The 26,947-nt window shown below is 34.1% G+C and overlaps 1 protein-coding gene across 1 annotated transcript in view; it reads right to left on the bottom strand.

Annotated features, from left to right (window-relative positions):
- The window catches only part of SMC2 (structural maintenance of chromosomes 2), a 49,347-nt gene that overhangs the window by 7,617 nt on the left and 14,783 nt on the right, over positions 1–26,947 (bottom strand). Inside the window, exons 10-22 of the mRNA XM_043453449.1 lie at positions 26,409–26,642; positions 24,664–24,823; positions 24,030–24,147; positions 23,137–23,275; positions 22,421–22,540; positions 19,680–19,884; positions 17,662–17,797; positions 15,082–15,206; positions 10,820–11,013; positions 9,798–9,941; positions 6,566–6,760; positions 4,463–4,663; positions 1,880–1,996 (exon numbers count right to left, since the gene is read on the bottom strand). Coding sequence (XP_043309384.1) covers positions 1,880–1,996; positions 4,463–4,663; positions 6,566–6,760; positions 9,798–9,941; positions 10,820–11,013; positions 15,082–15,206; positions 17,662–17,797; positions 19,680–19,884; positions 22,421–22,540; positions 23,137–23,275; positions 24,030–24,147; positions 24,664–24,823; positions 26,409–26,642 — 2,088 coding nt within the window. The remainder of the gene's footprint in view (positions 1–1,879; positions 1,997–4,462; positions 4,664–6,565; positions 6,761–9,797; positions 9,942–10,819; positions 11,014–15,081; positions 15,207–17,661; positions 17,798–19,679; positions 19,885–22,420; positions 22,541–23,136; positions 23,276–24,029; positions 24,148–24,663; positions 24,824–26,408; positions 26,643–26,947) is intronic.

Here is a 26,947-nt window from a genome sequence, read left to right as displayed (position 1 = left end):
TTTTGTCCAGACAGGAGAAAGGCAGCTCAAAATTAAGACAGTGAAATGCTAATAAATCCAAAAGATGACCATGGGATCCCATGTGGATTATTCAAAAGGGAAAAGACAATCTTATCAGTTAATAGGTAGAGAAGAATACAGCCCTATCATAGACAGGAAATAAGCTGAATATTGAAAATCCAATGAGGTTAAGAAGGAAACAAAAATACAACCAGTTTCTAAAATACTCTGGTGTTGTGAAGGAAGTACACTTGAAGCCATAAGGAAGGACGGAATGCTGATAATAATACCTACCTCATTAGGTTACTGTTGAGAATTAAATGGGAAAATTAATAGGAGAATACTGTCTGACATATATAATAAGCACTCAGTAAATTTACTTGGTTTGGGAGAACTTTAGAGACTGGAGAAAAATCAGTTTAAAATATAAATTTGTACTTGAATTAAATCCAGCAACCATGGGGAAACCAAGAGACAGAATCTCAGGTCTACTGTTAAATCCAAATGTTGTACAAGGATACTTGGGCCAACTTTTTGCAAGCATTTTTTAAATGACAGAAATACTACAGGGAGATGGAACACTGAAAAGAAGTTGTAGAGCAGGAAAAATAATGCAAATGAAAAAGACAACTATTCTGCCATTATAAAAAATAAAGTTCCTGCAAAATTAAAAAGAGAAAAAGTGATAAGGTGCCCAATTAAATCCGAGAGGCCCAGGCTTGCTAAAATGCCAAACAGCACAGCATCTATGAAAGCTTCTGACTAGCAGTCTTTTGTTATGGTAGGAAAATTTTACAGAAGCTAATGATTATGCTAAAGGAGACAAATCTATGCAGCCAGAGAAGTAGAAATAACAGTAAGGAACCTTGAAATCTGCTGAAGTTGTCATAAAACAAAACCAAAATGGTTAATTGGGATTCTGTTGAATATGAATCCTGGAAATACTGACTTCCCAATTAACCAGTTCTAATTCCTAAAGAGCAACAAAAGGTAATTTTAACTTAAGTTCTAATTTAGGAAAAGAGAATTCCAGTTTTCCTACATTTTGACTATTACGATCTTAGGCTAATTTCAACTTTCTAAGCTTTAGTTTCTTCATTTATAAAATAGAGATAATTATCAAAATTATTAAGATAATTCATGTAAATAAGAGCAAATAGTCTGTTAATAAATTATACTTACATAAAAATAACGTATTTTATAATTATTAATCTAACATTATAAAAATGATTTGCTAAAAAACCTAAGAATGTATAATACTTATGAATTCTGAAACACAATAATTTGTAAGTGGAATACAATCTTGCTATAGAAATATTCTTAGCACTATTTGACCTCTGCAAGTCACGGCAAGAGAAACTGAAGAGGTTACAACTGAAGGGGTCCTTTGGACAGGTATTCCAACAATCAGCACTTCTGCAGTATGAAACAGATAATGCTTCCAGTTTTAAGCAGAGGATGAGTAAAGGGTATGGCAGATATTTGGAAGAAACCTTAGAATACTGTCCAATATTAGAACCTATGATCTCATGAGAAAGAGGGCAAATACTGTCCCTTTTAAAGGTAACCCAGAATTAGCAAGTGATGGAAGAAAGAAAAATGGGAGATATCTACAAAGTTAACTTAATATAGCTTAAGAACCAGACAAGCAGATGATGAGACCATGATGGAGTGACAAACAAATCTTTCCAAGTCAGTAGTAAAGTCCAAAAGGACAAAATGCTTTAAAAAGTCTACAAGGTTTTAATTAAGGTATGAGCATGTGCCTCCTTCTAAGTTGTTACTTCAGGTTTATCTTAGAATACAACGCTATTAACATGACGTCATCTTCCATCTTTGCCTCATACAGAATAAATGATAATATTTTGGGTTCAAATACCTTTTGCCAAGCAATATTTATGGCTTGGTTTTTCTTCTGGTCCAGGTCCTCTATAGTTGCCAGGATTTTGGATTTGTCATTTTCTACAATTCTCTTCTTCTTCATCAAGTCATTATACTAGTAAGATAAAAAGCAGACTTAACTGAGAAAACTAAAAGATTTCTATTTTAGGCTTCAGTCAAGAATAGAGATTTTATTATTTTTATATGCAATACATACAACTCCTTCTTACCAAAAAGATACACTACATTGAGTTATAACGTAAGCCAAACTGAGGAAAGTAAATATATCTATATGTAAAATTCAATTACTATAGCTGAGAATTTATAGCACAAACTCTTGAAACATTTTGACTCCACTTATATTCCTTATCTACCCAGGAGTCAAGGCAAAAAAAGGAATATTTGTCATGTAAACTCAAAAGTAGCCTTGCATGCAAGGTCAGTCTTAGCAGTGACATAAAGGTTTAACTTTTTAAACTCTTTACCATGATGTATAAAGTCCTACATAATCTGGCTCCTATTTGTCTCTGAACTTTTGGCAACACAGTCCTCCCCAGGCTCCAGCCATATGGCCTCATTTTCAGCTTCCTGAACATAAGCTCCCTGTAGCCTTACGGCCCCTGCACTGTTCTTCCTCCACTTCAGACATGACTGGTGCCTCACGTTTCCACTCCAACATCTGAGTGGCCTTCTCTGCTTAATGAAGAAATTTACTGAAAAAAATTTTGAGGGAGGCTACAGAGGGATAATCAAACCATGAGGAGCAGCAGAACTTTCTAAACATCCTTTTAACTTATTTCTCCTCACAGCCTCGCATGTCAAGGCGGTTTCATATTCTCCCTGAAAAACTCTAGCCAGTCTTGCTTGCTGTCCCTCTCCTTTGTGGAGAAAAGGTTTTACGAGCTTGGCCACATTTTTATACTGTTCCTTGAATAATTCCATATATTTTCTTACATGTGGTGACCCAAAATACAGTAACAAAAAAACAAAAGGCAAACCACTGATCAATATAGGCCCTTCCTCTCTGGTATGGAGATGGGAATTGGTAAAATTAAAAAAAAAAACACAAAACTAGCCTAAGTTATTATTTATAATAAAAGCAAACAAGTAAAAAGAAACAAATTTCACGATGTTAAGCAGCTCAAATTCAGACAAAATAGTTCCCTTCCACGAATGTGCCATATATTGCAAAGCTTTAATGGAGAAACGAAAACCAGCAGGAGTATTTAACAGAAAGATCACAGTATGTGCATTATTAATCTGTTTCGTACCTAACATAATATAGATTCTTTGTAGATACTAATGTCAGTAATAGCTTTAAGAAACCCTTTACCAAAAAATTTGTTAAAAGTGATCGAGCTCATAGGTATTACCACTTACACAGCACTCTCATTAACTGTTATACAAATTCAGAGTTTTACAGAATTAAAGAAGATACAAAGCATAATATAAAATTACTCAGATTGCTATCTCCAATGGGGCCATAAAGAATAGGAATTGCTTTCCCTTTTGGGTTTTTCTAGTGACATGCAGACTGTAAAAGGTAAGGGAGATGGATAACACCATCAAGTAACTGAGAGCCTTAAAACAGAGAAGATGCTGCTGGATTTACAGATTAGTAAAACAGTGTTAATGTATATAACAATTTTAGTCATTTACTTATTTAATGGTTCTTGCAATACACTGGAATCAAAGGAAGACAGTGGTTAGAATGACTGGTGAGGAGGCAGACAGCAGGATACAGGTATTCCCTCACTTTTCCAAAGTTCACTTTATATCACTACTTTTACAAGAAAAGGTAAAAAGCATAAATAATATTCAGCATGTGTTCTGCAGTGAGCCATTCCTTACAGAAGCAGCATACACCCTAAGCAGTGAGAGTGGCTCCATCAAGCTCCTCATGAGAGCAACACAGCATCTCAGCATCAAGCCTCCTCCCAGGGCTTTGAACTGGGTTTGTGAGCATCTGCGATTTATCTCACTTTGCTCTGTTCATCTGTTAGCAAGAAGGGCCCTACGGTAATTGCTTCTTGACTTTATACCATTTTGGCAGGAAGGGTTTCAAAGGAATACCCTACTTTTTAGATAGTGGGGAAAACCTGTACCGTCTTCTTCAAAGCCTTTCAAAAAGACAAGAGAAAGAAATGATATAAATGTGAGGAGTTAACACGATCGAAGTGTTTTTATTTAAACCAAAAATAAGAAAGGGTTTGAACATATTCACAGCAAAAGGAAAAGCAGTGGAAAAGTCATTTAAGCACAACAGAACACATAACTGATGATACAAAAAGAATGAAATAAGAAAAGAAGTAACTGAAAAGGAAGAAAAACAAAACAAAACAAATTTTCAAAAGCATAAAGCAAAGACTGACGCTAATAATTGTCTTGGGGTCATATCTGCTGGAGACAGAAATGGCAACCCATTTCAGTATTCTTGCCTGGAGAATCCCAAGGGCAGAGGAGCCTGGCAGGCTACAGTCCATGGGCCGCAGAGTCGGACACGACTGAGTACACACACCAGGGGTCATATAAAACCATCAATGCTACTCATGTTTTACATAGTCATAGCAAAGTGACTTACACGCTCTTCAGCTTCAGTCAGTACATTCATCGCTCTCATATTGACATTTCTTCCTAGTTTCTCCTTCATTTCTTGCAACTTGTGAAGTCTCTCACCAGCTTCTTTTGGGTTGTTAGCTTTGAAATCATAGGTGCTATTGGGTTGCCCAAAGAGGTGTTTTTCTACAGTAATCCAGTCGTAGTCTTTCAACATTTTGGACACCTAGCCACAAGATGATAATGGAATAATATCATTGCTCACAAACCTATATTTAAAAATTAGTTTCTTAAATATTTACTAATTTTTACAAACATTTTTGAGAAAAATCCCACAATGTCTCATTTGAAAAAAAATTAGATTCATTGTTGATTGTGAACCTGTAAGTATGAATGTTTTTACCGATAGGCTAAAAAAAAAAAATAGAAAAAGATATTACTTAAGCATCAAAATAAATGTGAACTTAGAGAAATAGTTAAAAAGTGTATGTGGGTGTGTGTGTGTGGGTGTGTGTAAACATTGCCATTATAATGATATGAGGCTCCAGATTTTACCAAATTCAATCTATTGCTTCAAAAAAACAACTTGTGAAAGTTTAGTCTTATATGAATATTTAAGTCATAGATAACTGTAAAATCATGAAAGTCTAATAGTGATTGGTATCTAATAATTCTTGAAATTATAATCTAAGTAAAACATTACCTTAAATATTGACTCCATCCCCTTGCTACCCTCTTTTGACAAGGCACAGTAAAATACTCATATAATATAGCCATTAAGAATTTTTAATTATAGTGCTTAAGGAAGACTTTCTTCTAGGGTAACTGGTTAAGATTGGTATTGACTGCTGAAAGCTAATCTTTGTCAATCATCCTTATTAATTCCATGAGTAGAGTCACACCACCAGACTCCAAAGTAATATGGTCGTTTCTAGTCTATCTTTCCTGCCCATCTGTGAGCTCCATGAACACGTTCTGTGGCATGCTGCTCATTCTTGTATCTTTAGTGCCTTGTATAAGTATACAATAAATATTTGATAAACTATGTATTTCAAAGAATACTTGACTTTTTAGCAGTTCTGCTTGCAAGTCCCTCTTTCTACCCTCTTCACTTAACTGTAAATAGAATCCCTTAGCAACCAGCAATACTAGTATTTTCAATTATATTTAAAAAGAAAAAACCTATTAACAGTAATATTAGCATTGGTAATAGTTCAGTGAATCCACTAATACTAGGCTACTAGGCAAATGGGAAATCAATACTAATAAAATATTAGGATATTACCATGTGGTCATTAAAAAAATGCTTTTTAAACAAAGTAATGAACCTGAATAGGCACTCATGGCTCCTGCAGAAAAGGGTGGAAGACTGCTTTGTATGTTCTCATACATACAAAAAGTCTTCTTGAAATTAAATCTCTTGTACTTTTATGATGCTAAAAAAGATTTAAAAGGCACCAAACTGTTACACACCAGTAAGAAAACATGATGAGTGAATTATTAAAACCACATAAATGAAGCCTCCTAACTAAGCAATGAATTCCTACAAAACTATGCATTTTCTTTAAAGTACTTAGGTTACTGTGATACATGAAAGAAATTTTAATTAAGAGTGATGAAAAAACTGTGGGATAACTTCAAAGACACTGCTTGGCAAAACGTCAGATTTCAAATGAGACTTAGAACACTGACTATACTAATCCTCCTAAGGACATCCTAAACCAACTAAGTCCTTACTTCAGAAGTTCCCTATGTATATTTCTCTGTGAGTTCCCTAAATTCAATTTGCAATAACGTAAAGAATATATATTACAATTATTAATACATTAGCAATTAGTTCTATGAACAAGTGGGGATTAAAAAAAACAGTTATTTCCATGGGAGGCCACTCAATATTTGGTTAAAAACATCTTGGAGATGGGAATAAAGCCCCTGAAATTCAATTTAAAAATAAAACATTTTTGCCATTTGGTGACTGCTGAGCAGCAGTCATAGTTGTATGCCTCAAAACTGTTACACAGTAGTCTGCCATTTACAGTAAGTTCTTCATTGAGCACTTTACCAGAACATTTCAAAAATCCAGAGGCAAAAATGTGACTAAGAATAAAAACAAACAACACAAACATGCCTTGGCAGCAGCATCTTCAGTGTCCCGTTTGTGTTTGCTGATGTTGTGGTCCAGTTCCTTAATTTTAAGCTGAGATTCATTGTTTTGCTCCCTGTGTTTTGCTACTTCTGCATATTTAGCTTTAACTATGTTGTCTTGGGCTGTTATCACTTCTTTTTGCTTGGTCACCTCTTCTTGAGCTTTATTTACTAACTCCTGAAATGAATAATTACAAGACAACATACAGCAAGGTAAGATGGAGACATTTTTTGCTTTACTGAAAGATCATCCAACAGACTTCTAGACAAGATGGCAATGTGTCATCTAACCATGAAAATGACTAACACATTTACAGATAAAACTTGTATCACCACTAGGAAAAAAGGGATGAGATGCATTGTTCGTGCTGGAAGGCAACAAAGTTCCTGTGACACAGAATAACCGGCATCACCTAGGTGGAGGAGAGGTTACTGGGATTTGTCCTGTGAGGTCTCTCAAAAAAGTGGGATTCTGGTGGTGGTTACAAAATAATATGACAGACCCGCAAATGCCATTTATTATGAAGGCAAAGAACGGGGGTGGAAGTTAGGTAAGCCGGCATTTGTTCCTTTCCCTTCTATAGAACTAAGCCGTAAGGCCTCCGACAGTGGCAACAGAAGGTCAGGGTGTTTGGTTCTAGCACGGGGGTTACAGCAGAGATATGGAACAGGAAGAGAAACTGTTTTGAAGAAACAGATCTGTGGCACAGAGAAAAACTTCTCACTCTTTTACTATCATCAGTTTCCCTCTCAAGTGAAAATTATGGCTGGGATTTAGTCTACCAACTCTCACCTCCTCCACCTCAAAGTTCTTTGCTAGATCTTAAAGGTCTTTCTGGTAAAGTCACAGACTCACACAAACATCTGGAAAAAAAAAAAAGAACCTAGCTCAACTCAGATTTAGGTACAGGAAAACAAAGAGGAGAATAACTTGCTAAAAGACTCTGAGTAATAATAGATCTGTTGAAGTGATGATAAGCATCAGTAAAAATTTAGGAATTTTTTAAGGCATGCTCGTTAGAAAACAAGATAATTTTGAGAAATAAACAATATCTGACATTATCGTTAAGTTATTGAACATGACATAAGTAATTTCTTTATAATGTTTGTGTCATTAAAAGTCCTTTGCAGGAGGAAGTTAAATTACAGTATTCATCTAAAAAATCCAAAACAAAAACACATGACAAAAACATGTTTATGAAGAAGATTCTCTCACACCTAAAGATTTAAGATGGCGTCACAGGTATAACTGTTTCAATCTACAATTGTTAAGAGAAAAACAAGGATATCTATCACTTCAGATTGAGCCAAAGTTTTTAGTTTTGTTTGAACATAATTAATTTGAAGGCAATTTCTCTTCTTAGCTCCCTAAGAGGGCAAACAGAAACAATTTAGAATATCGAGACTAAAAGAACAACATTTACAAACTAAGAGATCCATTTTATAGTTTTCCACAGAGAAATAGATATTCTCTTTATAGAAATATGTATATGCTTTGATTTTATCGTTATTTAGATCAAGGAAGAAGTCGCTTATTTTACTTCCACATTTCTCTTTAAAAATATGACATCTAAGTTTTTTAAAATTCCACAACTTGAGGTCCATGAAAGATGGTAAAAGATATGGAGGAATGAGACAAAAAGGCAAGGCAGAAAAGAAGCTGTAGAAATGGTAATCAGCAACACAAAACACAAAGCTCAAAAGCATTTCGATCCCTGATCTTCAAAAATATAGTTAAAAAATTGTTCTGCTATTGATTTGATAATGTGTTAAAAATAAAAAAACTCTCGAGTTTAACCACAAATAGAATGAAGAGAAAAGAACCACTTTAGGAAACAATGCACAGTACAACAATTAAAACAATTATCTCGAGGAAAGAGTGTGACAGGAAATGTAAAAGTGGAGGCCAAAAGGCAAAAACACACTTTACTCTAGAGTAGGTAAATGGATGGCACTCCCCTGTTAGAAGCTGTTACATTTTAGTTAACATGACCTACAAAAAGTACCTCACTGCAACAGAACAGAAAACTTAAAAAAAAAAGTGGTATAAAAAAACCAAGGTGATTATACTTTGTATAGCATGGTGACAGTAGTTAATAATAACTACTACTATATATTTCAAAGCTGCTAAGATAGCACATCTTAAAAAGTTCTCATCACAAGAAAAAAATCTGTAATTATATATGGTTACCAGACTTACTGAGGTGATCATTTCACAATATATTAAAATGCTGAACCATTATATTGTACACCTGAAACTAATATAAATGTTATGCCAATTATATCTGAGTTTTAAAAAGTAGGAGTAGAAATAATGAAACGAAACAGAATTCAAGGTCAAAATTACACAAAAAAGGGTCAAGAGGGTATCCAATACTCATGAGGGAGCATTTCTAATATTCATAGGAAAGAGAAATATCTTCACAACATGAAACCCTTGCACCCCAAATCCACCCTTTAGCGCCGGCTTCTGAGATGGGAACACTTCTCCCTTGCCAGGTGTAACAATATGAAGCCTCATCAGTAAAGGATGCCGTGGGGACACTGGAGAAGGAAGGGGCTTTACCTCTTGGTTCTGATGTGCTTTTCTCAAAGGCAAGGCTGTCACTTACCTGGCTTCCCCCGGCACCCCAGCAGCAGTCTTTACAGACGGTCCCAGGCTATGCACCTCCCTGCGGCCAGTCCCCCTGGCGTTCCAGGAAGCTGTTTTCCCAGCAGATGTCCCGTGCAGCACTTTCCTCCGCATGGTTCCCCTCCTACACCACACCCCACCAGCAGAGGGCGACAATGAGGTGTTCTCCAACTACATGCAGTTCTCGGCTTTGCAGGTAGAATGGGGCTCTTTTCCAGATTTGTTCCTTCTGGGGGTGCACTGCCTCAGCTTATAGGTAATGACTGCTCCTGTATCTGCTGTTCATATATTCTTTAGAGTTTTCTCTACCCCTTAGCAATCAATCATACATCATTTCAAATTCCTGTTAATAATTTTTCTTTAAACTCTGCCTGGTCAAATTACTGGGTATTTTTCATTTTCTAGTAGACCTGGACTAAAACAATTAGTGATATTTCAGGACTCTTTCTGATTGGTAATCATCATTTTCCCTCTCATGACAAGGGTGAAGAGACTGAGGCCTCTGAAGTCAAACACCTCTAAGCCACCATCTCAGAAGCAGGCTGTCATCTCTATTTCTCTGACATGCTTAAACCCCTCTCACCTCATTTTTAGCCACCTCAGAGGCCATTACTGCAATCTGACCTTCGTAGGATATGATAGCTTCCTTTACAGCTTCAAGCTGTTGTTGATACGATGCATGCTCTCTCTTGAGCTCCTCCAGCTCCAGGGTGATAGCTTCAACTTCCTATAAAAAACACAGCATCTGGGCATTCAACAGTTACCAACTACTGAAAAATAATTACACACATGTCAGCAAAACTAATAAGATACTCAAGCAAGTAAGGACCATAGCTTACTCAACTACTGAAAACATGTAAGCTGCTTCCCAAGAAGAAAGGGGAAAAGAAATTTATTTTTCTGTATTAAAAAATGTACATACAATTTTTATGGGTTCAAAGAACTTTGCATAAACTATTTCATCCTTTTATTCCTATAGGGAAAAACAATACAGAATTCTATATGGCAGATAAATTAGGAGAGGTAAAAACCTTGTTTTAAACAATTATTTAATGACAAAAAATTACTTTCTCCATTTCCCATTATAGCCTTTAGTTCTTTTCAAAATGCTTTGTGTAAAGCTAAATATTTACTAGTAGAATCATAAGGTGGGTTTAAAAAGAACTGTGAAGGAAAGTCAGATTTAAGTGAAATTGTATTCAATAATGAAATTATATGGAAGTGATTGAGCACATAGCCTTTGTAAACAGAAAAACATATGTTCAAATTCCAGCCTTGAAACTATCCAAAATAGTCTACAATTGAATAACACTGCAAATGAAACATGCTTTGTCATCATTATTCTTTCACAGTGTATATTTCAAACAAGATGATCACCAAACAGAAACACCAACAGTGAGTCTCACATAACACAGCTTGGCTTACAGGATACGAGCTCTGGCCCACTCCTGAATGAAACATCATCAACATCAAACATTTATCAAGCAACCTTGTCTCTCACTTTTGGATTATCGATGAAGAAGGCCAAATCAACCAATGGTATTCTACCACCCTTCAGTTCTACACTGATGTGAAAAGATTAATTCTATTAAAAAAAACAATGACCTGTTGTTTCTCTTTCATTTTCTTGCTAGAAGCATCTGCTTTAGTTTTGGCACAATCTAGTTTTTTCTGGGCATCCTTCAGTTCTCTCTCTCTTTCAGCTTCTGCATTTTTCATTTTATTCTCCAACACCTCATATTTTTCTTCGGCTTTTTTCTGAATTTCTTTGGTGTTTTTTAAGGTCTCCTCACTTTCCTCTGCATCATAAAGCAGGCAAATACAACTAAATGAGATCTTCCAACTAGTAACAGTTACAGATAAGGGCTTACAAATTCAACTTGTAACAGAAGAAAAGGTATAGAAAGTTGGAGGCAAGAGTTTTTTTTTTTTAAATTAACTGTTTTAACCTTATTCTAGAAATAGTGTGTTGAAAACACAGGTCATACCTTAGAGCCATACTTGAATTATCTAAATTCTGTAAAGAAATTATTTCCAATCACATGAAATTGAGTAACATAAACTTTACCTTCAATTTAACTTATAAAAAGATAACAGACCATTTTATATACCATATGCTTCCTAAAACCAGAACTGAGCACATAACTATGGTATTTTTATTTTAGTTATAAGAATACTTTTAATTAACCCCATAAAAAAGCTTAACTTAGTGTTCCTTGCTCATTTATTTTTATTCAAGAAAACTCTTATTAGAGAAATATTGTGAGAACATACCTAGGACGAAGCATAGGAAACATATTACCTCTGAATTTATAAATTAAAAAATAAAGTAAGATAGAATGATCATGTTATGGTCACAATCAACATTAAGTGTTAGGACTAGGTACAAACATAACCTTGAAAGCCATGATTATACAATGTCTTATACTAGTTTTCACTGTAGAATATCATTCTAGAAATCAAAAGAGAAATAAAAAAATACCCAACACAAAGATAAACAGAAATACAACAAACCAAATGTACATTAGATGTAGCAAAATCAGTTCTAGGAGTGAAGTTCACAACAACAAATGCCCACCTAAAGAAACAAGAAAGATCTCAAACAACTTTACACCAAAAATCTGTTGTTTCTATATACTAAACAGTCCCATTTAGAACTGCATCAAAAAGAAGAAAAAACAAAACCCAAAGTTAGTAGAAGGAAGAAAACAATAAAGATCAGTGTGGAAATAAATGAAATTGAGACTAAAAAGAAATAGAACAAAAGTCCATGAAATTAAAAGCTGGTTCTTTAAAACTGACAACCTTTCAGCTAGACCTAAGGGAAAAAGACTCAAAGTCAGAAATAAAAGATACAACTAATACCACAGAAATATAAGGAATCATAAAAGGTAACTATGAAAAATTTCACACCAACAAATCAGACAACCCATAAGAAATAAATCCCTAGACAAAGACAACCTATCAAGATTAAATCATGATGACATAGAAAATCTGAAAAGACAGATTAGTAATATGGAAATTTAATAAGGAATCAAAAACCTCCCAACAAACAAAAGTCCAGGTGAATTAAATCAAACATTTAAAGAATTAAAACCAATCTTTTCTTTTCAAATTCTCCCAAAAAGCAGACAAAAAGGAAATTCTTCCAAACTCATTTTGTGAAGCCATCATCATCCTGATATTGAAACCAGACAAGGATACCAAAAGCAAAAAAAATCACAGGCTATCATTCCTGATGAACATAAAAGCAAAAATCTTCAACAAAACATCAGCAAACCGAATTCAACAACACAGTGAAAGAATCATACACCATGACTAGGTGGGATTTACTGCAGGGATACAATGATGGTTTAAACATCTGCCAATTAGTGAATATGATACACTACATTAACAAATTCAGGATAAAAGTCATGGTCATCTCAATAGCAGAAAAAGCACTTGAGAAAATCCAACATTTATGATAAAAACACAGTAAAGGGAGTATAGAGAGAATAAACAAGGCTATATACATGACAAGCTCACAGCTAACAGCATACTCAATGGTAAAAAGCTGAAAACATTTCCTCTAAGACCAAGAAAAAGATAAGCATGCCCACACCACTTTTATTCAACACAGTGTTGGAAGTGCTACAGCAACAGGGCAAGGAAAAGAAGGTCATCCAAATTAGAAAGAAAGAAGTAAAACTGTCACTATTTGTAGATGACATAAACAGAAAACCCTATTATAAACAGAAAATTGAAAAGATGCCATCAAAAAACTGTTAGAAATAATAAGCAAAGTCAACAAAGCTGCAGAATACAAAATCAATTACAAAAATCTGTTGCTTCTATACAGGAAACGATCCCATTCATGACTGTATCAAAAAGAAAATACCTAAGAATAAATTTAACCAAGGAGGTGAAAGATATGTACACTGAAAACTATGAAACACTGATGAAAGAAACTGAAGACAGAAATAAATGGAAAAATATTCTCTGTTCACAGATTTGAAGGATATTGTTAAAATGTCCATATTACCCAATGCAAGCTACAGATTCAAGTCAGATCCTATCAAAATTTCAATGGCATATTTCATAGGAATAGAATGAACAATCTGAAAATTTGTATGGAACCACAAAAGACCCTGAACAGCCAAAGCAATCTTGAAAAAGAACAACAAAACTGGAAGCATCATACTCCCTGATATCAAACTGGTGGCTCAGACGGTAAAGCGTCTGCCTACAATGCGGGAGACCCGGGTTCGATCCCTGGGTTGGGAAGATCCCCTGCAGAAGGAAATGACAACCCACGCCAGTACCCTTGCCTGGAAAATCCCACGGACTGAGGATCCTGGTAGGCTACAGTCCATGGGGTCGCGAAGAGTCGGGACACGACTGAGCGACTTCATTCACTACAAAGCTGGAGTAATTAAAGCAGTAGAGTAGTGGTATAAAAAGAGACACAAGGATCAATGAAACTACTGAATAAAAGAACCCCAAAACAAAGCCCATGCATACATGGTCAATTAATTTATGTCAAAGGAGTCAGAATATACTATGGGGAAAAGACAGTCTCTTTAGTAAATGTTGCAAGGAACCTGGACAGTCACTTATAAAAGAATGAAACTGGACCACTTTCTAACACCACATACAAAAATTAAGTCAAAATGGATTAAAGGCTTGAAGGAAAAACCTGAAATCATGAAACTCCTAGAAGAAAACAGGTGGTTAGCTCCATAACATAGGTTTTGATGATTTTTTCAATTTGACACCAAAAGCAAAGGTAACAAAAGCAAAAATGAACAAGGGGGACTATATCAAACCAAAAAGCTTCTGCCCAGCAAAACAAATCATCAACAAAGCTAAAAGGCAAGCTACTGAACAGGAGAAAACATCTGTAAATCATCTACCTGAAAAGGGGTTACATCTAAACCATATTAAGAACTCATATAATTCAACAGGAAAGAAAAACAATCAAATCAAAAAATAGAGGACCTGAATACACATTTTCCACAGAAGATGTACAAATGGCCAAGAGGTAAATGAAAAGATAATCAACATTAATCATAAGGGAAATTCAAATCAAAACCACAAAGAGTGATCACCTCAACTGTTATACAGGCTATCAAAAAGACAGGTGGTGTTCACTGCTTCATTATTTACAACACCCAAGACATGGAAACAACCTGAGTCCACTAATGGATGAACAGATAAAGAAACTGTGGCATAAGCATACCACGGCATACTATTCAACCATAAAAAAAGAAGGAAATCCTGCCATTTGCAATAACATGGGTGGACCTTGAGGGCATTACATGAAGTGAAATAAGTCAAAGAAAGAAAAATACCATACGACCTACTTATACATAGAATCTTAAATATCTTAGGTCACAGATACAAAGAAAAGATTGGTGGTTGCTAGAGGCAGGGGGTGGGGAAGGTGAATGAAATGACCACATTTTTAATTTTATAAAAGAGAAAAAAAAAAAAAAATTAGTGGGGGAAAATAGGTCTGTGAATAGTCCTAAGGAATAAGAGAAATTTAAAACTACCATATACAATTAAATTCTGATTAAAGATGTTAAGATAGGTTCTTAAAATTAGGGACAGAGATAGTTATAAATTCAATTACACATGTAACAAAAATACTATAAACATAAACAAAACCAAAAGACAAGCATATAACAAAAAAGGTATTTGTAATGTGGTACACGAGAACAATAAAAACAAGCTATGAGCAACCCAACAAAAGAGCGCAAATTAACAGAAAATTATTACATATAATTAAAATAACTAATTCAAATATATAATAAGCATGAGAGCTTCAAATACCACAAGTATGGTTATCACTTGAAACAGATTAGCACAAAATGTTTTTATCTTACCAATGATTTTTTTAAGAGCATCTAATTCTTCCTGTTGCTTGTGATACGAGCTTTGCTGAAGCTTGGTTTGTAATAAATCTACCTCCTCAGCTTTCATTTCCCACTGCTGTTTTAGGTGGCGATACCTTAAGGAAGAGGAGTTTATAATGACAATTTTTCTGATGTTTGAGACATGCATTTAAACAAGCTCTTACCTAAAACAAACCCATACAACATAATGTAAGATGCCACTGGTTACAAGACTCATTTTGATGACTTCCAAACTTCTGAAGCATCAATTAAACTCAAGTTTGACTTGGTTACTGAAGGTAAATACTCTAAATGACCAAGACCAATAGTAACTATCCACAAAAATATTAATTTTAGCAAATACTAATAATCTTGAGAATAAATAAGTTACCTTAAAAATAATCCTTCTCACTGATCCTTATCTAAAAGAAAAACTCCGTAACAGCCCCCATCACAAAAATAGAATATATAACAATTATATAAAATTTCAAAAATTTGGTTAGCTCAATCCCCAGTTTCAAATGTTCAAAAAAATAACAACGTTCCCTCCGTTTTGTAAGGAGACTGGTGGTTTAAAATGACATAGTACTAAACTTAAACATTCACCCAGCACTTTTTTTTTTGCAGATCCTGTAACTGTCCCCCAGTTCTGGCAGCTTCAAATTACGGCTTTGGAAGGTATTTTGCTAATTCAGCTGCAGTGAAATTTTAAATTATAGTAAATTCAAAGGTTGCTTGTAACTAGAAATTCATGAGGTTTGAGAGCAAAAAACAAGCAACTTATAAATACTCCCTTAAGTATTCTTTTCTGAGACTGCTTGACAGCAATTAAAAAGCCATAATTTTAACTCAGTCATTTTTCAACTCATTTAAAAATGTAAAGAAATTAAAAAAAAAGACAAGCTATTTTCCTGATATGGTCTACGAAAGAATGGCTTTAGGTGACCCTTCCACTTTCATTTTTCAAAGTCTATTTTTCTTCCTGGACCTCAGGGCCACAATTACTCTACAAAACAACTCTGCAGAATAAATGACCTAGTACTGCTCAACAAACTTAACAGTTCCAAGCCAAATGTGACTACAATTGAGTTTGTAATTCATTCCCTTAACAGAGCTTCCACATTTCAGAAACATCTTTTTGTCTCTTTCTCACAGAAAGTTCTTTCATTTTATGATTAATGTCATAAGTCAATGAAGGTAAAAGGTAGGCTTTACATGTATATAATGTTTGAAAGTGGGCATTCTGATACAATTTACATCTTGGAATGGCCACTTTGACAGTGTAAACAATCTTTTCCATATATATACTGTGTCCCAAAGAAGTCTTAGTACTATTCTAAGCTTTGATAATTTCAGGAGATAAATGCCAAAAGTCTACCCCTCAAAAAAATTTTAAGTTTTTATCTTTTATTTTCTCTTACCTTTATTCAGTATTGTGAATTCTAAATAAAATGTTTAATTTTATCTCATTTCCCACTCACCATCTTCAGAGAGGTTAGAAAAAAATTACAATTAGACTCTCAAATGCTGGACTTTGTTAAGTTTGTGGCATTTATACTTCTGAAGTTTTTAAAGCAAGTAAGGACTCTTCTGGATAACCACATGGTGAGTTCACTCAACATCATTCAGGTGTTTATTCAAAAGTCATCTTCTCAGTAAGGCTTTCCCTGCCCACCCCATATAAACTTACAACGCTTCTTTCCTATTTTACATTTTTATTCTTAGAACTTAGCATTATCTAACATACCTTTTATCAATTTAACTTTTAATATTATCTGTTGCCCCAACTCCACATATGAAAATAAGATGAAGGAAGAGATTTATCTATTTGATTCACTGCTATATTCCCAGTTCTTTGAAGAGTACTTGGCACATGAGGAACGCAATAGTAAATAATGTTAAGTGACAAAAACAGTTACATTGAATAGCATGAACCCAATTATGGAAAAAAAAAATGGCATACACATATTTCATCATATATAAATATGTATCATACAAAAACAGAAGTAATGTTGAACAGTACACATACATACCTATATCCACACCCACAAAGAAAAAAACACTGGAAGTAAACACTAATTTTAGCCCTGACTTTTGACATGAACTTGTTTAACTTTCCACAGGCAACCTAGCTATCTTCAACATGTACAGGACAGCCATAGGCTGCAAAACTTAGTGCAGACGCCCAATCAATGCTATAGCACATTATGTAACTTCAGATCAAGGACTCTAGAGTCCTCTGGTATCAACCTTCAGAGCATCTGTGTGTTTTCCCACTAATCCCCACCGAATGTTAACAGAGTATATACATATCTCAGTAGAAAAATAGGAATATTTGGCTGATTTTTCTTTCTTCCTTTTAGTTCTTTCCATAATTTCTTAAAACATCACTTATGTTAAAAAAAAATAACTGATAACTTATCAATTCACGACTTATTCAATACCAAGGTTATTTTTTTTTAAGTTGTAAGTATTTCTTTAAATATTAGCTTTTTTAATCTTCTACCATGTAGATGCAGATCTTTGACCAAAAAAAATTTTAATAACAGCTTAATACAACCAAAGTCTTACTTTTCAGCAGTGTTTTTAAGACTGGCTAATTCCTCTTCTAGAGCCTGTAGCTCATTCTCCTTGGTTCTGAGCTCATCTTGAACAGCTTTGAGTTCTTGAAACTTCATTAAAATGGAAGTTGCCTGGGATCGAGCACCTGACAGAGGCAAATTGAAACAGGCCTTGGACACGAAGTTGCCATATATTTAGTACACAATAAAGTTTCCTAAGAGATTTACACTTGAAATAATTCAACAGCCAATCTTTAGTGGCTTATGAAGCTACAGAATCCATTTTATCATTTGAATCGTAGGGCATACATATGTGGTAACAAATACTGTATATGTGGTGGATTATTTACTCAAAATAATCATCACCTCTGCTTGCTGGGTGGATCCCTCTCAGGACCATTTTCTGCTCTACCAAGATCAGGCTTAGCCATGTGCTTTGCTATAGCCAATGAAGGGGGAAATCTGCCTCTTCTGAAAGTAAGCTTTCAGAGGCAGCACATAATTTGGTTTCCCTTTCCCATGAGTAAAGTATGTTCAAAAAAAAAGATTTTTCAGTCAGCCTGAGTCCCATAATGAGAATAACATGGAGCAGAGACAAGTAACATGATGTAGCATAATTATAGAAAAGATCTGTAAGCCACTGAGATTAGGGGGCTGTTTATTAACATATCGTAGCATGGTCTAAACTTGACATAGCACAGTAAACTGATTTCACCTTACATGCATTATAACTGTCTGGCAGTAACAGGCTGAGGTGTTAAGCTGTCAAGAAAACTCTAGGTTTGATGGAAGAAAGTGAAGGTCAATCAACAATGCTATCATGAACACTTTGCTTATATGACATGGGGTTACATATCTGCCATCACTTAAGGAGGAATTTCAAGAACATATAATTCAATGAAATCTAAAATGTTCCTTCTAATCTAGGTATTTTAAAATGTTTGGTCTCTATCTTCCAACTGTAGATACTAGTCATTGTGTACACTGGGGAACTTGATCATGAAACTCATTATAGTGGCTACTGTTTCCTTGGACTAGAAAGAAATCAAGATACTTCATAACTCAAGAGGCATCCAAGTCTCTTGGTCTGGTTAAAAGCACAAACTGTGAAATCAGACTACCTGAGCTTAAACTCTGACCCCTGGCTCTACCACTTATCAGCTTATTTTAACTGCTCTACTTTAGTTTCGGCAAACATATAATGGAAAAGACAGTAACGTCTACCTCAAGGCTGCCACAAAGATTAAACGAACTAATTAAAGTCCTTAGGATGGGGCTTTATAGAATGATAGAAATGTTCCATATATGCCCTATCCAATTACCCACTAACCACTGTGGTTACTCAATCTTGAAATATGCCTAGTGCAATTAAGTAAGTTATTTTATTTAACTTTAATTACCTTATTTAAATGGAAAGTCACATGTGGCTAGTAGCTACTGTATTGGACAGTCCAGGCTTACAACACTGCCTAGTACACAGTAAGTACTATTCAGTATTTGTTATTTATTACATGGTCACTTGACATGGATATGGAAACGGTGTCACAAATATTAGGACAGGAAATACACAGTGACTGCTTAAGAATTCCTTTCTTCAGGCACCAGCTCAAGGGCAGACTTAAAGTTTTGCTTTACTTTTGACAGGAGCAGTAGCATATACACATATTAGAAGTTAACACGTTTCCTAAAGAAAAACTGGGTGGCCAAGCTATAACTGCACTGAATAAAAATACTTTTGTTTCCCAGTGACTAGAATATCTTAATAAGGCAAAAATGAGAAAACAAGAATAGACTTAAGATGAGCAAGAAAAGCTGTAGTACTGATTACTACACTATGAGTTCCATCTGGATGATGACAGTGTATAATTTCTCAATTAACAATAAGTAACTGTCACAAATGAAAACTCAATCCTTTGATTAGGAATAAAACACTGAATTAAATTATTCCAACCCCAATATTTCCTATTTACAAAAGACTCCATCCTATTTAGAACCAAGGTTATGAGGACAAAATGATATAAATCCTACCTCCACTCAACGTCCCATGAGGATCAAACACATCGCCTCCTAGAGTTACAGTTCTAGTCATTATCCTTTTATCAAAAGCTACTTTTTTTGCATTATCCATATTGTCACAAACAAATGTCATTCCAAAGACAAATTCCATTGCTTTCTGAAGTTCTGGTTTGTATTCAACCAGGGAAAGAGCCACATGAACATTATTAGGGCCAACCTGTGGGAAAACATATGTCACAATACATATTACTCCTTTCCTTTCAAATACTATTTTATAAAATACTAATAATGCCCACAACTGTTAGTATAAAATACTAACTTAATATACACACCCAGCACTATAACCCCTTTTGAATTTTCTAAAATGCTATAGAAAACTCACTTTTAGAAAAAAACAATTCAAGTTTAAACACTGAAAAATCTAAGTAAAACATTTAGTGAAAAAAAAAAACAAAAAAACATTTAGTGAAAATACCAGTCATGAGTTTCAATCAAGTAGAAGCCACTATCAAGTTTCTAAATTCAAAGTGGATTATCTGTGAACACACTTTCTTAAAGTACAATTTCTAGATCAACACAGTTACACAATTACATGTTTTACTTCAACTATCAACTTGGCTGTCCCAAAGTGAATACTTTCCCATTCAAATAAAACATGCTAGAGCAACTACCTTCCAGTTACAGAAATGAAAACAGTAATTGAGAATAAAAAAGTAATTGAAAAAACCTCTCAATCCTTTATTTTGATCCAACTGTCTTTTCTCACCCTTTGTTTATAATGTCTACCTCAGCCTTAAAAAAAACCTCAGTTGTTTTTAAAACAACCTAATATACTTTATGGAGGGTAGTAGTAGCAGAAATCATAATGAAGGCAGCTCTCTGCAACATATGTTCAGCAATGTCCTCTAACACAGCAGCTACCATTCAGTGTGTATGGCTAATGGATCTGGGTAAAAGTACTTTTGTTGTTACTTAAAACCCCAACTTACTTCTAACACTGGAACTTGACCCAGGAAAAAAATAACTTCCTTCTAGACTCTAAGGTGATTTTTCAAAGTAAAAGAAGTACTAACTAAAATTACCACCTATTTATACTCATCTTTCTTCTCCTGATAAACAATTTTCATTGAAGGCTTCTCAATTTCAGAAATTTACTGAATATCCACTTATTATCTTAATTATACATGCAGTTTCAGGTTTCACAGAATTGTTTTTTCAACTCATGAACTTAGAATACCTGCTCAAATACTGATATCACTACTGAAAGTTAAAACTGGTTTCGTGTTCTTATCAATATTATGCAACCACAGTAGCCTTTTAAATATATTTCCTTGCACTCATCTATTCACTAGAAACCTGATCTAGCTCAGCAGCTGACGGCATATCCTGGCTACTTGCTTTGTATGTTCACAGGTTGGTGGGAAATCTAGAAAAACTCTAGTAGAGAAGCATCTCTGCAAGACTGACAGATTATGTTCCATAATGGTTATCATTATAGCTGGTTTAAGTGTGCCTGGCATGAAAAAAACCTGCAGAATTCCTATATTCCTCTCTAAGCGCTATAATTCTAATTAATCAGAAATCAAAAGTTTAATATTTCATGTGAAAGTGAGTCGCTCAGTCATGTCCAACTCTTTGCAACTCCATGGACTACACAGTCCATGGAATTCTCCAGGCCAGAAAACTGGAGTGAGTAGCTGTTCCCTTCTCCAGGGGATCTTCCCAACCCAGGGATGGAACCCAGCATTGCAGGTTGATTCTTTACCAGCTGAGCCACAAGGGAAGCCCTGGTGATGAAAGAGAAAAACCTACAACCAAGAGATTACTCTACACAGAAGGATCTCATTCAGATTCAACAGAGAAATCAAAAGCTTTACAGACAAGCAAATGCTAAGAGAATTCAGTTGATACAAATGAACTTATTTATAAAACAGATTTCAAAATCTCACAGATTTCAAAAATCACACTTATGGCTACAAAAGGGGAAGTAATAAATTAGGAGATTGGGGTTAACATTTACACACTACTATAAATAAAACAGATAACTAACAAGGACCTACTATATAGCACAGGGAACTCTACTCCCCAGGTGGCGCTAGTGGTAAAGAGTCAACCTGCCAATGCAGAAGGTATAAGAGATGAAGGTTCCATCCCTGGGTCAGGAAGATCCTAGAGGAGGCCATGGGAACCCACTCTAGTATTCTTGCCTGGAGAATTCCAGGGACAGAAAAGCCTAGCAGGGTACAGTCCATAGGGTCACAAAGAGTCAGACATGACTAAAGTGACTTCACAACACACAAATATAAAACAGCTAACTAACAAGGACCTACTGTCTAGCACAAGGAACTCTACTCAATATTCTGTAATAACCTATATGGGAAAAAAATCTGAAAACTAATGGATATACACATGTATGTATAATTGAATCATCTAGCAGTATACCTAAAACACATTTAAACCAACTATATTTCAATAAAAATCTTTTAAAGAAGACATTCTAATATTACAACTTTAAAATATCAAAGGGAATTTCAGTCCTCCAACATTTCTATTCTCTTTCCATCTAATTTCACAAAAGCTGATTTTATTCTCTTTGGTATCTTAACTTTTTAAAGCACAGTAACACAATAAAATTTTGTGGTTTGATATATGATTGAAATCCCAATTTACTTCAGAGGACAAAGTTAATGTTCTATAATTAAAAAAAAAAAAAACCAGTAAGATGCAGACAAAGCATATAAAAAAAGACTTACAAGATTCTGAGCAATCCTCAGAGTTTCTGGAGCAATACATCTGGATGAAATTTTATTGAGTGGAATTATAGTGTATCGACGCTTCAACTCCCCCTTTTCTAGTAGCTTTTTTCCAGTAACCTAAAACATTGTGCATTAGAAATGAAAAAAATATTAATAACAAAAAACATTTAAATGGAAACAGTACAAGTTTAGGAATTTACAAATATGCTCAGTGCCCACTATCCTGAACAATCAAAATTCTAAGATGGATCTATGCATTCTGGACTCTGGAGTTAGCATACAACTCCCTCTGGAATAATGTTAATAAAATATAATATAATCAATAGCATAATAAAAAAGTTATTAACTCTATCGTTTTACCCTGCAAAGATAAACATTTAGCCTTAAGTGAAAGTCGCTCAGTCAGGTCCAACTCTTTGCGACTCCATGGACTGTATAGTCCATGGAATTCTCCAGGCCAGAATACTGGAGTGGGTAGCTGTTCCCTTCTCCAGAGGATCTTCCCCACCCAGGGATCAAACCCAGGTCTCCCACACTGCAGGCAGATTCTTTACCAGCTGAGCGAGCCATCAGGGAAGCCCAACATTTAGCCTTAGAAGAAGTTTAAAACGTCAAGAAAGTACCCAATTCTTCTAAGAGCACATGATTTTTCAAGCTAGCAGCTATTATAGTTTTAACAGCAATTATGTTTCCTTTAATTAAAATCAGTTTACCTCTGTGTCTACTACAACATTGTACAGTCGGTCCCCAGCCACTAATTCTAAAGCAGTGGTTGCAGAAGTATCTTTGACATTGATCAGTGAAGCTACAAGTCCTTTCACACAATTTCTATTCCAGTTCTTCTCTGGATCTCTAAAACAGAAAAGTGGACAAAAATTAATCTTAGACAAGAAAATAGAAAAAGTTGTATTTTACTAGTCAAGAGCTCTTTCTGATGATACATTAACTTGAAAGCACAATAATCAGTAGTTTTAACAAAATTAAAAATTTTCAAATGTCTCATGACTGTCCAGCTACAGACACACCTTTTATTGTGTTTCACAAATATTGATGTTTTCTGTTGTCATTTTGTTTTTTCCAAATTGAAGTTCTGTGGCAAACTTGCATTGTCAGCTGATAGCCTTTTTAGTAATAAAGCTTTTATAAATTAATGTACCCTGGTTTTTTAAAGTATGTATAAAGTATGTTATTGTACCCTTAATAAACTATTGTTTTAAAATCAAAAGATCTTTCAGTATACCTAATGTTTTCAAGGTAACAAAAATAACTTTGATGTTCTAATCTTTGTAATACATGTATTAAGTATTCCAAGAAAAAAGCCATATAGCATTAATAAAACAAGTTGTAAAATGTTAACATAGCTACTTAACATTAATGATAAAATAAATAAACTTTTTGGACTAATTCTCCTCATTTTGGTCTTGAGATTAGTGGCATTAGTAGCTTTAAATTTCACAAGAATTTCCTCTGTCTACAAATCTGAAACATTCAATAAAGATTTAAGGAAAAAAAGAAAAACCAATTAAGGAAAAGCAGTTTATAGTAACTTTTATACAAAAATATATCCTACTTACTACCATGTTCAAATTCAAGATTTAACTCTTACCTATAGGCAAACCGAAGATTGGGAAATCTGGCCAAGAGAGCTTCATCTGTTTCTTTCAATCTACTGATATCACGAGATAGCTGCCTGTGCCTTTCCAGAAGGCTTTCCTCCTTATTTTCTGAGCAGTAAGCCATAAGTAAATTGAAACCAAGCTTTAGAAACTCAAATATTCTACTGTTTTAAGGAAAATGTTAGTAATCTCTATTTCCAAAGCATTTCTAAAAGCAAAATGCAAATCTCTGATAAATATTAAAGAAAAGCATACTTAACATTTGAATTTCTATTGTGTCAAGCAGACATATTTTCAACACATAAAATCATTTTCATGCGAAGAAACATATGAATTGGACACCTAACTAATGTAGAAATATATAAATAACATTTCTGAGTTTTCAAGTAGCACTTCAGAGTGATTAATACTCAGTACTGAGGAAGGAGTAGGAAATGCTAAATACAGAGGTTTCAAAAATTCAAAGGACTGTTTTATACTTCAATATTTTTCTGATTATAATTTCTATACTAATTCCCATTAACATTAATGAGATAAAAAAATTTCCTACTTGCTATTTCTTTTAAGTTTCTATTAATAATCACTACCTCCTAATGATTTAACATCATGTCTTTAAAGGCATACCTTCATAATTTAGCCTTTTCATTTCAGTTTCAAGTTTTTCTTTAAGTTTTTTCACAGCTTCTAATGCTTCTTGATCTTTCCTATAGCCACTATCCATCTTCTTAATTTCTGTTTGTTTAGTCTTTAATTCTTGCTGGGCATGTTTCAACTTCATCTGAGCCTGTAACAGAAAAACATATAACAGCCTATGAGGCAGACAGTGCTAGAGATAAAATGGCCAGATTTAGATTGTTTTAAGAGACATCAGCCTTGAAAATTTAACTGACTACTTGGATCAGTATATCAACAGGTCAATCATTTTCCAATGTATTCTTCTCAAAATACTACTCAGAATATAAATGAATATACGCTCAAATCATTAAATATCTTATAATTGAAGTCTATATTTTTAATATTTATAAAACTAACATCAATGAGCTCAAGGATTAATACCAAAGAATTGTCATTAGCTGATCAAATTAAAAACAAAATAGAAAGCTAGAAATCACTTCCTTCTTTTTCACTTAGGTATGTTTATTTGCACTTATATATATTTATGCTGTCCAACTGTGCACCTAACTGTATTGATGAGGAATAAAAGTATATACGAAAGGGATGCTAAATTGACAGAAAAATTTATATGCTGTAAGTTTGACACTGAAATGCTATAGTTTATATAATTGAGCACTATTCCTTAAAACCATGAACCAGTATTCTAAAATCTAAATGAGTGTATCCTTCCTTTAAAATGGAATAATGTTGGATTGTTCCCAATGTAAAATAGGTTAACAAAAACGCTGAAAGGACTTTAAAGTTTTTCTGTTGATTTACAAATTTTTTGCAACCATCAGCTTTGAATGAAAAAGTTGCAAATATATGATTGAAAACCTTTAACAGGATTAATACATTTTTAATGTACATATATTTTTATAAATGATGAGTCCTGCATATACTTTAAAGATGAGTTTTCCATTAAAAAACAAATAGAAGAATGCATGTGTGTATACATTTTTTTCCTTCTGCCATCAAAACTCCTGTGTTCACAGGACTTCCAAGCTGCACAACTAACTAAACAAATCTGAAAACCATTTTGATAGATGGAAAAGCCGTTGAAGATTATGAAATCAGAGTAGGAAAACCAAAGACTGGAATGGGGATAAAAGGGAGGTAGAGATATCAACACTTCCAACGAGAACATTACAAAATTTCAGACACAAAAATTTAAAAAAACTAAGTGTGGCAGGCATATAAATGAAGATGATGTTTTTGTTTTCTTTTTTTTTTTCAACTGCCCTGTGCATATTTTATTTTTCCATTTATTTTTACTAGTTGGAGGCTAATTACTTTACAATATTGTAGTGGTTTTTGTTTTCCTATTAGAGCTTAAAACTTCAACTTTATAATGTCAATAAAATACCAAAAAGATGAAAACATATACACTAACCTCAAGTATTCCATACAATGCTGAAAACAGAACAGAGGATTTATTGCACTTAAAATTTCAATTAATCTATAAAGATATTTTATGCTTTATGGCATCTTATACTGACATTGTCAATAGGCAGCAATCAATATAGTTGAATTTCATTGTTTCAGGTGCTATAAGGAGCAGCAGAATGTAATAAACAAGTTCCTTGATAGTTATCTCAATATTTTCAACATTTTGTTTAACAATTGCCAAAGCATAGTGTGAAGGAGCTTCACAAAAAATAAAAATAATAATAAATAAAAACTGCAATCACATAGTTCTTGCTGTCTATACTTACCTGTTTGGCTTCTGTCTGAGTTTTACTTATGTCATTTTTACAGGCCATCATCTGACCAGCAAGAGTCGCTTCTACTCCATCTTCACTGCTGGACAGGCCAGCGGAAACAGCATTGAAGTGCTGCTGCGCAGTGGCCAAAGCTTCAGCGTCTCTATTACTTGCTTCCTGAAGGGCACTGAGTCCATCTGTTATTTTTTTAACCTCTTTTTCCTTTGCTGCTAAAGTTTTAGAATCCTTTAGAAGAGTTTGAAATTGGAAAGCATTATATTTTAGAAAACCACTGAAACATATATACCTTTAATGTCATCAAATTTCATACAAGTTTGAACATGGTAATTTAACCATAATTTTAAATATTTTATTCCCATTTTGAAATTTCTCAGTTTTTAGGATAAATGTACCTCTTATCCTAATAGAAATACCTTCATTCCATGTTATAGTCAAATCTGAGAGAGACCGAGTTAAAATATTATTGCAAATTTAAACAAACTACTTGAAACAACTAAAAATCAGGTTCTAAAACTATAATATTGAAATAA

The sequence above is a fragment of the Cervus canadensis genome, chromosome 30, assembly GCF_019320065.1.
Source record: "Cervus canadensis isolate Bull #8, Minnesota chromosome 30, ASM1932006v1, whole genome shotgun sequence".
Classification (NCBI taxonomy): domain Eukaryota; kingdom Metazoa; phylum Chordata; class Mammalia; order Artiodactyla; family Cervidae; genus Cervus; species Cervus canadensis.
Note: the sequence above shows the minus strand (reverse complement) of the source record. Positions and strands in the feature narration are given on the sequence as shown.